Source organism: Anarrhichthys ocellatus, unplaced genomic scaffold (assembly GCF_004355925.1).
Source record: "Anarrhichthys ocellatus isolate YVR2014 unplaced genomic scaffold, GSC_Weel_1.0 scaffold13, whole genome shotgun sequence".
Taxonomy (NCBI): Eukaryota; Metazoa; Chordata; class Actinopteri; order Perciformes; family Anarhichadidae; genus Anarrhichthys; species Anarrhichthys ocellatus.
In genome coordinates, this window is record NW_022280043.1 from 4,798,642 (window position 1) to 4,810,238 (window position 11,597).

The 11,597-nt window shown below is 42.3% G+C and overlaps 2 protein-coding genes across 7 annotated transcripts in view; one reads left to right on the top strand and one right to left on the bottom strand.

Annotated features, from left to right (window-relative positions):
* Positions 1-9: 9 nt before the first annotated feature.
* On the top strand, positions 10-10,696 carry cnot3a (CCR4-NOT transcription complex, subunit 3a). 6 transcript variants are annotated; one of them, XM_031852912.1, is made up of 18 exons: positions 10-1,113; positions 1,732-1,802; positions 1,966-2,033; positions 2,129-2,203; positions 2,318-2,407; positions 2,498-2,626; positions 2,817-2,912; positions 3,062-3,281; positions 3,388-3,521; positions 3,665-3,721; positions 3,946-4,894; positions 4,993-5,098; positions 5,193-5,334; positions 6,595-6,760; positions 7,285-7,483; positions 8,502-8,634; positions 8,735-8,860; positions 8,970-10,696. In XM_031852912.1, exons 2-18 carry the CDS (start codon positions 1,778-1,780, stop codon positions 9,066-9,068), a joined length of 2,814 nt encoding a protein of 937 aa, XP_031708772.1. In that variant the 5' UTR covers positions 10-1,113; positions 1,732-1,777; the 3' UTR covers positions 9,069-10,696. The 6 variants fall into 6 exon arrangements, with proteins under 6 accessions (XP_031708772.1, XP_031708776.1, XP_031708777.1 ...); XM_031852916.1 differs by having other exon boundaries at positions 6,595-6,751; XM_031852917.1 differs by having other exon boundaries at positions 6,652-6,760.
* A 172-nt stretch (positions 10,697-10,868) lies between these two features.
* Positions 10,869-11,597, bottom strand: part of prpf31 (PRP31 pre-mRNA processing factor 31 homolog (yeast)) — a 5,438-nt gene continuing 4,709 nt past the window's right edge. The window contains exons 12-14 of the mRNA XM_031852920.1: positions 11,419-11,547; positions 11,228-11,326; positions 10,869-11,136 (exon numbers count right to left, since the gene is read on the bottom strand). Coding sequence (XP_031708780.1) covers positions 11,023-11,136; positions 11,228-11,326; positions 11,419-11,547 — 342 coding nt within the window. The 3' untranslated portion in view covers positions 10,869-11,022. The remainder of the gene's footprint in view (positions 11,137-11,227; positions 11,327-11,418; positions 11,548-11,597) is intronic.

The window sequence follows — 11,597 nt, forward strand, 5'->3', positions numbered from 1 at the left end:
TCTAAACTTGCATTGCAGCCCTGGATATGATGATGATGATGATGCTGAAGGACAACCTAGTTTCTTTAACTGTTCAGTAGATACTTTGCCTCTGTTCAGCCAGGTGTTGCACTGTTTGTAGTTTTACTTGAACATTGTGAATAGAAATAATTAATGTAAGGTAAAATTAGATGTTATTCACTTGTTTTGTATATATTATTTTCTGTTGTCGCTTTTTGTACTTAGGAGATGATGACAAAACATAATTATGACCACTGGCAAACCGTGCACACTGTCACGGACAGCTTTGTTTGGTAAATATCTGGCAACCTAAATAAAATGATTGTGGGGTTATTATTGGCTTTCCTAATACATTCCTGGATACTATCATTGAATTCATGGTTCACAATTTTATTTCAGTAAATGCTGAAATATACTGGAATTGGACAGACTTTATTATGAAATGTTTTTATTAAAAGGTTTTTGAATTATAGTTTTTTATTTTATTTTTTAAACTTTTTAAAGGTGCTTAGAAAGGGCTTTGCTGACAACTACCTTTATTCATGTTCACAATTTAAACTGTGATTCATTATGTTTCTAAAAATAAACTGTAGGTCGATTTGCTAGGTTTTCCTGGAGCTTTTAGCCTCATTTCACAGTCTTTCTTTGTTATGGAGATCAATTTCTATAAATGTCTTGTCACCATGAAATAACGAGGAATTCAATATCTATCTTAAATAAAAATCTATAATATCTTAGTAAAAATATCCATACAACGCAGTCAGAGGTTAATACAGATAAACTATTCAGAAAATGACTATTGTGAATGTCTTCTTTTAGATGCAGCTTTTGTTGTGTGTCGATCATACTTCATCAGACGGCCGAGCCAATGGCCTAACCCCATACCAGCGGATGTCTGTTAATGACAGGCGTGAGCTCTGACCAATTAGATGTTGTAGATTAAATTTAGGGCGGGGCCTAAACGCGGAGGTGGGATTTTAGCTACCGTCCATCTTCAGCTACATTACAGTGAGCGAGCTTGTCGAAAAGAAAACACAATTTGGAAGTAAAGAAGACTTTCTGGAATTAGTTTTGGCTGTATTTGAAAAAGACAAACGAAAGCCCATAACCTAGGTAAATGTCGTAAACAACTATAAATCTAGATGCTCAGTTTCCCTTTTACCTAAATTTGGCTAGCTGGCTAGCTAAGCTGCTAGCTAGCATTTTATGCATTAGCTAGTCAGACAGTTAGCCATATTAGCTAGCAGGTTAACGATTAGAACGGGTTCTGTTATATTGTGCCTTTCACCATGCAAAACCACCATATAAAAGCTTGTCTGCGCCCCAAAATAATGATGCATGAATATAACGCCCACCCATCAATATGCTTGGCGCTATTTGTTTTGAAAGGGGCCAGTTGGTAGCCGAGCGAGGTGGACGTGCTAAGATACTGGCTAATAGTAGCGTTAGCTGGCTAGGATGCTAATTTTAGCAGATAACCATGTCAGTCATTTTGGTAACAGCAAGATCAGGTTTGTCCACGTAAATATAACGATAGACAAACCACCATACAAAAGTTCTGGTTCAAAGTGTCCTTAAATTATGAATATATAACGTTATTTGTGCAGCTAACGTTAACTGGCCAGCTAGCTGGAGGTAACGTCAGTTCGACTCTCTGGAAACCAATGTACTGATGCTCTGTTGAAGGGATTTGTGTTATGTTTGAATGCACGTTTGGTTTTCTTTACATAGTTAACTTTGTGACAGACGGAATGTGGACATAGTCGTAGTCAGAGCCATGGCTGACAAGAGAAAACTACAAGGTAAGACTGTTGGTGTAATTCATCAGTAATGTTGCACAGGATCCATCACACTGTCCAGCCTGGCATCTTGCAGAGAGACTCAGACTGACTTCATCTAGCAAAGTTTTTGGTGTTGCACAGATTTTTATGCAATAATGTTGGACCACATCTTTTATCTCCACAGGTGAGATCGATAGATGTTTAAAAAAAGTAGCTGAAGGTGTAGAACAGTTTGAAGACATCTGGCAAAAGGTATAAGATCTTTACATCCTGCATTTTTTATTACTCTATTTTAAAAAATGATGCGGCATGACCTAAAATATCTCATTTATTTGTTTACGTTTTAGCTTCACAATGCAGCCAATGCAAACCAGAAGGAAAAATATGAGGCTGACCTCAAGAAAGAGATTAAAAAACTACAGGTAAGTCAAGTTACCAAGCACATCTGTCTTGTCCCTTTGCTGTGTGTGTGTGCTCTTCAACAACAATGTGTGTTTTTGAAAGTGGTTATATTTTTCTGTCTGTCCTCTTCCCAGCGATTGAGAGATCAGATAAAAACATGGGTGGCCTCGAACGAGATCAAAGACAAAAGGCAGCTAGTCGAGAACCGCAAACTTATAGAGACGGTATGCTTCTCCATCATTTCTTGTTTTAGGTCTATTACTGTTTGTTCATCAAAACACTCAACAAGGCTTTTGTGATTTTTCTTTCCTTAGCAAATGGAGCGGTTCAAGGTGGTGGAACGGGAAACAAAAACAAAAGCCTACTCTAAAGAAGGCTTAGGGCTCGCTCAGAAAGTGGATCCAGCTCAGAGGGAAAAAGAGGAAACGGGACAGTGGCTAACAGTAATACATCCGTTATTATCTCTACCTGTTGTACTTATTGTTGTGAACATTTTTGGTCAAATACTAAGTATAACGTATCACCCAGGGTTTATTAAATAAGGCAGTTTGATTAAAAAACAAATGTGTTTCAGGAGGAACTTTTGATTGAATCCATTAATGCTCTTTTTTCTGACTTCTTCCTCACGCATAGAATACAATAGACACTCTAAATATGCAGGTGGATCAGTTTGAAAGTGAGGTTGAATCGCTTTCGGTTCAGACGAAAAAGAAGAAGGGCGATAAAGATGTAAGTCGACCATAATTATTTTCAAGGACACTTTTTTTTTTTTTTCTGCACACTGAATATGCAGCGTAGTGTAGCCCAATGTAGTCTGGTAACAGTTTGAGTCAGATGTTTGTCACAGACCTCATGCTTGTATTCTGTCTTTCATAAAGAAGCAAGATCGTATCGAGGAGCTCAAGCGGTTGATTGAGAGGCATCGATTCCACATTCTCATGTTGGAGACCATTTTACGAATGCTGGATAATGACTCGGTACCGGTAGATGCAATCCAGAAGATCAAGGATGATGTCGAATACTACATTGATTCCTCCCAAGACCCGGACTTTGAAGAGAACGAGTTCATATACGACGACTTAGACCTGGAAGACATCCGTGAGTAGAGCGCTGTGGAGTGTTACGATGCTGCTTTTGTTCAGACATCAGGTGGACTATCATGACAGCATCTTGCACTGTTCTCTGTCCCGTGTTTTTCTGGTAGCTGCAGCCTTAGTTGCAACTTCTCCATCGGGTCAGGGCAATCTGGAGGATGAGATGTTTCTCCACTCCAGCAGCACTCCCACTTCCACAACCTCCTCGTCACCTATTCCTCCATCCCCGGCCACTTGCACTGCTGTATGTTCTTGTGTTTGTATTATTACAACTTGGTGTCAATGTGTTTAAGGGATGCTGGGTAGAAAAAGTACATTCTGACACAAGTGATTTAAGAATCAACATTTCGAAAGTGGATTGTCATATCAAGGTATCTCCTCCTATAGGAGAACTCGGAGGACGATAAGAAAAGAGGACGATCAACAGACAGTGAAGTTGGTCAGGTGAGAGGCTCTCATCTGTACCGTGCCGGTAGATAAACAGTTTAGTGCAGCGCTCTTCACACGTGGTCCTGGAGAGGCACAGAGGCTGAAGTTTTTTTCTCTGTGGGACCATTGTTGGGGACTTCTGTCTCTAGTTCACAGTACACTCACTTTGCTCCTCACACACTTTGTACAGCTGTGAAGTTTGTCTGAAGTTTATTTTTCTGGTGCCTTTTCATTTTCAGTCACCTGTGAAGAACGGCACCCCATCCTTGCTATCGTCCCTCTCCTCCTCCTCCACCACCTCTGGATCCTCCTCATCCTCCTCCCTCGTGTCCATGGCAAGTGTTGTCGGAGGCATTCCCGTTGTTCCCCCAAGCAGCAGTCTTATAGGGAGCTTCAGCAGTGCGGTGCAGCAACATCAGCATCAATCTGCACTACAGCAGCAACAACCTCAGCCAGCCAACCAACCGCCGCAGCAGCAGCAGCAACAACAGCAGCAGCAGTCACCTCAGACAAAACCCTCTGCCCCATCAAACAACACCCCCAGCCCGCCCAGCAACCCTCTTCTCCCAGCCTCAACTGCACCCTCTCTCCCCATGCTCAGCACACCCAGTTCATCAGCTACCAACTCTCAGTCTCAGCTCACATCTCTGCCCACCCCTACATCCAGTTTGGGACTCGGACTGGGGCTGGGATTGAGCAAAATTGGCCTGATGGGGACCAGCAGTGCCAACCAAATGTCTGGTTTGGGCCTGGGTGTCCACTCGTCTCCTTTAAACACAATGGCAGGGCTCATTTTAGGCTCCACATCGGCCCCTTACGCCCAGGCAGCAGCATTGGGAGGCTTGGGTTTGAGCAGCACCACCCAGTCCAGCATTTCAGTAGAGAGCAGCACTTCCATACCCACCTCTGGCTCCAGTGGAATCACCACCAACGGGGTGGTGGTCGGGCTCGGTTTGCTAGGTTCCAGCCCGGCCCACGTCTCTTTGAGCGCAAGTATTCTGGGACTGGTTCCTGGGCAAAATGTAGACCCGGGTGCCTCTCAGTTGCCCCCGAGTTCTGTCAGCACTATCCCCGGAGTGGTTGGCATGATGGGAGGCAATGGAGGGAACGTCAGCGTGGTGGGAGGAGTAGGATTGAATGCTGCTCCTGCTAGACCACCCAGTGGACTGAAGCAAAACGGAAGCACAAGTACGTCATTTTGTTGCGCTTGGCCTTGTGTGACTCTTTACTTATCTGTTTAAGTCAACTTTCTTTATTAGATATTTTTTGTCCTCACCTGTCCTCAGGTTACAGTGCCATAGTGGCAGAGAACTCCACAGAATCAGCTCTAAGCACACCGAGCCAGTCACAAAGCAGCCAACCCTCATCTCTCAGTTCTTCAACCAGTCAGGCGTGAGTTCTTTGTTGCTCACTTGATCACTTCTTCTTCTTCTTACGTGATAGTTGTTAACATGTCTCTTTGTTGTTCCCACTCTACTTGCTGCAGGATGGACAATGGTCCCAGTTTAATCAGCTCCATCACCTTGCCTCCCAGCTCTCCGTCCCCCTCGTTCTCAGACAGCACACCCGGAGGAGGGAGTCTCCTCAACGGGCCCCACTCCTACACACAGGCCTCTGAGGGTCTCAAGGTGAGGGGCCATAGCATGGGTTGGCATGTCAGACTGTGGGAGAAACAGCTTTCTACACTAATCATTATATCTGCCCTCACATTGCAAAAAGGATGCTTCTCATCACTGATTCCTCATCAGTGCTTGAAGAGTAAATATTAACGCATCCTGTAAATTAAATGGATGCTTAAGACCTAATAATGATTCAGTTATTATATGCACAACAGTTTCAGAGAAGTGTAGTTGTCAATGAAGATCTAAGATCTCGGGCTCCAATCAAAGGCATAGAATAGTTTGTTAAATTAGACGGCTAAAATAAAAATAAAGAAATATTAATTTGTAGTTTACAGTGTTTCAAATGGATTAACTGACTGAAAAGTGATCTAATAAATGCATAATGAGAAGTAATAAATATATGCACAGGGTTGGTAACAGTTTGTAAAACAGTATCTAAATTATACAGAAATAAAGTCACAATATTATCGCTAAGTGTCGAGCAATGAGCTCAAGAGCTCAAAAGTCTTATTATATGAAGCTGTCCCCGAGCCTGCCGTACGGCAGCAGGCAGACCCGTTTGTGGGTGTGGTCTTTGGGGTCTCTGATGATCTCGTTGGCCCTCTTGCAACACCACTGTGATGCAGCCGGTCAGGATACTTGGGATGGTGCATCTGTAGACGATGCGGAGTATCCTGGAGTTACGTTGAACCTCTCCTGCTGAGGAAGAAGAGCCGCTGTCTTGCGGTCTCCAGTCTAATCATTTATGCAACTGGATTATTTTTCATATTGCCAAATTACTTTGCTGGCATTTGTAGTTTTCTGGGTACTTTTGTTGATAAATTAGGGGAGAACGCTGATGAGCTCAGATGTAAATAGCATCATTAAACTCTCCCTGACTGCCCACGAACCTCTGTTCTGAGACACATTTATACCGGACACAGAAACCCACATCTACCCGGAGGTACACTTAGATAGAAATCATGTCAGGATATATTTAGACACCACGAAGCAGACAGTGTTGCACACTGTATCAGTACAGAATGTATAATATAATTATGTTAGTATACGTTATCTGTGCTTTTTATTTATGCTCATTGTGTCTGATACACGTCATTGCTGCTGGCTGTGCATCGTTTTAGACAGGAGGTGATTTTTCAGGGGAGGCATCTCTGACTGTTGTAGGTCAATGTAGCAGCTGTAATAGTAATTGTTTTTCTGCTCTGGTATTTCATCTCTAATGCTCCTGTACATTGTCCTTCTGCTCTCTAATGCCCATAACTGTAGGTTTTCCTCGATCAACCCCCCAGTTCATGTGTTATCTCGATCTCGTTCCCACCTCAGGCCCCTGAACCTCTCAGTTCTCTGAAGGCGATGGCTGAGAGAGCAGCGCTGGGATCAGGCCTGGATGGAGAGATTCCCAACCTGCACCTAACAGACAGAGGTCGGAACGGTCAGACTTTTTGTTTTTATTACACTGACTTACACACTGACCTATTAATGAAATGGAGGTGACTTAGGGATTAATAGAGGATGTTTTTACTCCATTGTTGGCACATTGTAACAGTAGATGTTAAAGTCAAAATGACCATAAAGTACTAACACTATTAATCTATTTGCCAACTGACAGAAAATTGATTTTAAGTTTCCAATTATCAATGAAATGTTTGTCAGGTATTAAGTAAACACATAAACATCAACTAGTTACAACCTCATGAGTACAGTGGCTGCTTCTCTTAATGGTATTCTCTTTGTTAGCTACACTGAGTGTATTTCAGACATTGAACAAAATGTAAACAGTCTATAATGAAAATTGGTAGTTGCAGCTGTACAACTCGTAAATAGAACAGTGCTCCTGAAAGAAGTTTATTAAATATATTTCCTTTAGCGAGACAAAACACAGTGTGAACGAGTACAGAAGAGTCTCTACAGTATTTGTGTCTCGACTCAATCGTTCACTTTTTCTTTGTTCTGCAGATATCTTCTCTGGTTCATCTGCAGCGCCCGGCACACCTGCCGCCCCTCAGCCGTCCGTGTCGGAAGTCAGCATCCCCCCGTCGCTCGGGGTCTGTCCACTCGGCCCCACCCCCCTCCCCAAAGACCAGCTCTACCAGCAGGCCATGCAGGAGTCCGCATGGACACACATGCCACACCCCTCCGACTCTGAGAGGATCAGGTGACGACATATTTCATTTACTGGTGATGATGCGTCTTTCAAACAAAGAGCTGGGCTTTAAATCTGTAATTTCACAAACTTGCTTTGATAATTTGGTAATGATTTATTGAGTTAGCAATATTGTATTTTTTTTTATCCCAGTTTAAATATCCTTTTTACTGTACATCATCATGGCTCCTCTCTATTACATGATGTGCACATCCGTTATAACCTGTTTGAAGAATGAGTCGCGTGATATTCAATATACTTCTCTAAGTACTTAATTTTAGAAAAATGAACTGAATAGTCCTGCAGCTTTAAATTCAGTTAATTCAGGTGTGAAGGGATCTCTATATTATATTCTTCTCATCTTCTAATAAGAGACATTTGTTTGCAGGGACTTTATCTGTTATTAAAACCATTGTTTCAGCTCTATTCCTCTCTGTTAACATCATTGTTGGACATTTTATGTTGGGATTCTGATCATATTGAGCTCTTAGGTTCATTTTCTGTGCCTTCATGTTGGATGCGAGTGGGTACGTTTGCTCAAAAGATTTGTGCTTTTTGTCGTAGTGGCGCTTCACATTGCTCCTTCAGTCTCTGAACACACGAGACACACTGGTTTTGAATTGCCGTTGGGAAGAATGAACATTTAAGAGTCTGTCCATTCTTAGTTTAAAGACTCTAGTCTCTGCCAAGTGTGTGCATTTATCTCACTCGAGTCAAGGGCGATAATTATTGGAAAATACACATTTGATTGGCTGAGTAGCATCACGTGATATGTTTTACAACGCGTGTAATTGCTCGGTGTTTCCTGGACCGCTGAACAAGTGCCGTAAAGGCTGGAAAAGCTGCGCTCTGTCAAAGTATATCTGGACCCGAACTGCGGTCGACCTATTAGTGAACCCTGTACTACACTGACTTTTTTTCAACATACTATGACTTTGGATTTGGTTTGTTTAATGGTGTGGTTGTACCCTTTACTTGAAGAATTGTTTTCCCTGATGGATTTAGAACCGTCTGTGCTTCTGTCCTAAAGGCAATACCTGATGAGGAATCCGTGTCCCACCTTGCCCTTCCACCATCAGATACCACCGCACCACTCTGACTCTATAGAGTTCTACCAGAGGCTGTCCACAGAAACACTCTTTTTCATCTTCTACTACCTGGAGGTAAAACAATCGACTCAGCCCCTCAATAGCTTTTCCCAGACAACCTTTTTGTTTGTTTCTCAGTGATGTAAGCTTGGTGTATTTGACCTTCCTCTCTCAGGGCACCAAGGCTCAGTATTTGTCTGCCAAGGCTCTGAAGAAACAGTCATGGAGGTTTCACACCAAGTACATGATGTGGTTCCAGAGACACGAGGAGCCAAAGACTATAACCGATGAATTTGAACAGGTGCAGACTCCCCACAGTACACATTTTTCTCTTAAAGTTTGAAATAAAGTATCGGGTTTGTGGTTCCAGGTTTTTAATGCCTCTTCTTTCCACTCTGCTGATTCTGCAGGGCACTTACATTTACTTTGACTATGAGAAATGGGGCCAGAGGAAGAAGGAGGGGTTCACCTTTGAGTACAGGTACCTCGAGGACCGAGACCTGCAGTGACGGACGGAGTGACACAAAAGGACAGAGAGAGACAAAACGTGCTGCTGTTGACATTCCGAGACTGAACTTCAAACTGTGGATAGAGATTGTGATGTGTAGTAGAAACCCTCTCCTAAAATGGAGACTGGTGTCTGTATAGGCTGCAACGTGAAGTCCTCGATCCTCCTGTAGCGCTTTGCTTTTGACAAAAATGCCCTGTGGGCCTGATCAAATGCACCACGCTGCTCGAGTTGGTAGGGTTCTCACTAGAGATCTGCGTTTGTGCCCGTCTGTGTGCACACTCAGTATGTGGCATTAGGAAAGCCTACCCCATGCATGTTTCTCATGTTTTCTTTTTCGTTTCAACAAGATTCTCTATACCACCTACCCAACATGAGCCTGGAAGCCTTTGACTTGACACAAAACAAACCTTGGATTTGATTAAGTAAACTGGCCATCTTGTATTTCCTGTAGTTTGGTTGAGTAGAATGGGGAGGTACAGTGGACATTTAGTCACGGTGTGTAGGACTGGCTTCTTTTAAGACCCTACGATGCCTGTTGAATATGGTCACTATTAGAGATAGTGAGCGGTTATCAATAGTTTTTATTGATATTGTCTTGGTCGATTAAAACGCTTATTGAGAGTGACCACGGGGCCTCTCCCTGTGACAGGGAAAGAGTCCTTATTGGACATGGATTAAATTGCTATGCAATTGAACTGGTCTCCGACTCCCTCTCTTTACAAATAAAATGTTTTTAAGTTAACCTGTCAAGAAAAGGAAATGCATTATTATGGCGCATTCATGTTTGTGACAAATTAATAAACTTGTAAAATAAATCTTAAATATAGGGTTCGAGACATTTTTATCTGTGATGTTTGATTTGTACACCATCGAGCAACTCATCATCCTCAATGCAAAATGCCATGGTAACAGTAGTGAATGTACTTGTACCCAATACACCGATAGCGTTAGATAACAAATCTGAGATTGGTTCGAGTCAACTTCCCACTTTAAATTAAGATTTTATTCTATTCCGTTGATGCTTCATCCTAAAAACCCACCGTGTTTACCACCTGATATTTTAAGTAAACCCCTACACAGTGAATGTGCACTGAAACTGTTTACATGTAGAGTGAAAACACAAATCCTAAAAGTCTGCTGGTAGATTTGTGGGTCAAGTAAGAAATGTCTACTTTGCCGTGGATGTTCATGTGCTCCACTGAAGAACAAGAAGGCTTAATCAAGTGCGGGACAGATCACACCTTTTCTTGGCAGTTTGAATGGGGAGAGTGTTAAACTGAATCAGATTTTTCCATTTAAGCAACCATGAAAAGTTAAGGTCTGTACTGCATTTAAAGATTTCATATGTGATTTGTTTCAGGCTTTTTTTTTGGGGGGGGTGGGGGGGGAATTGAGGATGTGAGGAAAAAAAGGAAAATACAGCAAAGTCATGAGAGATTTGCCTTTTATAGATTCTATTTTTGGGGCTTTTAAGGTTTTCAGAAAGGGTTGGTCAGTTAAGAGATTGCTAAAATGTGAATTTCAAGATGTATTTACAATTTTTTTTTCTCACAGTTCTGCATGGAAGACATAAAACGGGGGTATAAAGAGGATTGTAAAATTTCAATAAATACTTTTAAGAAATTACAAGTCAGTGTGTGGTGTAAAGTCCTGTCATTCCTAAATGGAATATGGATTCACTTATATAGACAACCTTGGCGGCCGGGTATCAACTTCCAGCTAATTGGTTGAGATTTGATGTTTGCATTTACTTGTACAGTAAAGCAATTTTTTTCCATCTCTAAGGAAGACGGGATGCTTTGTGAAAGCTTCATGTTTTATTAAAATGGAAAAAACAAAAGAGTAAAAACATACAGGACTAAGCACAATGTTGACCGAGACTGAAAATATACTATCACGTTACAGTGTTGAGTGCAACTGTCCGTGTGCAGGGAGAGGATGTGTGTCGGTGTTCACAGCTTAGCTTCTTTCTTGACTTTGAGGAACTCCGCCATGTTGGAGAAGTACTTCTGGTTGGCTTCAGCCACCTTCTTCTCTGCAGCCTGTGGGTTCACTATCTCCAAGCCCTGCAGAGAAGAGCACAACGGTTAGTTCGCCGATATAAGCCTGCACAGTGCGAAAGGGACGGTCAAAAGAAGACGACGTTCAACTCTTTACCTGAAGAGGAGTGAACGCCACACTGGAGCTGATTCCTGAGGAGCGGTCTCTGACTGTGGACTTTCCTCCATACGTCATGCTCTGCTTCTGCAAGGTCCTCTGTTGTGTGCAACAGAAAAGTACAGGGATTTAAGAGATGGGTAAAAGAAAAAAGAAAAAAAAAGTAAATTAATAGTGGAGTGAAGGTTTACCTGGAGGGATTTGGAGATTCTGGATTTGGTGGCCTCATTGACTTGAGCCTGCCTGATACGTCCGCTCCCGCTCTTTCCCAGCTGACCCAGACTGAAACCCAGGTCCTCCTGATACGCATCATCTTCAATCTGAAAAACACCACAATTTAAGCTCTATAATGGGTCCTAAAAATGTGTCG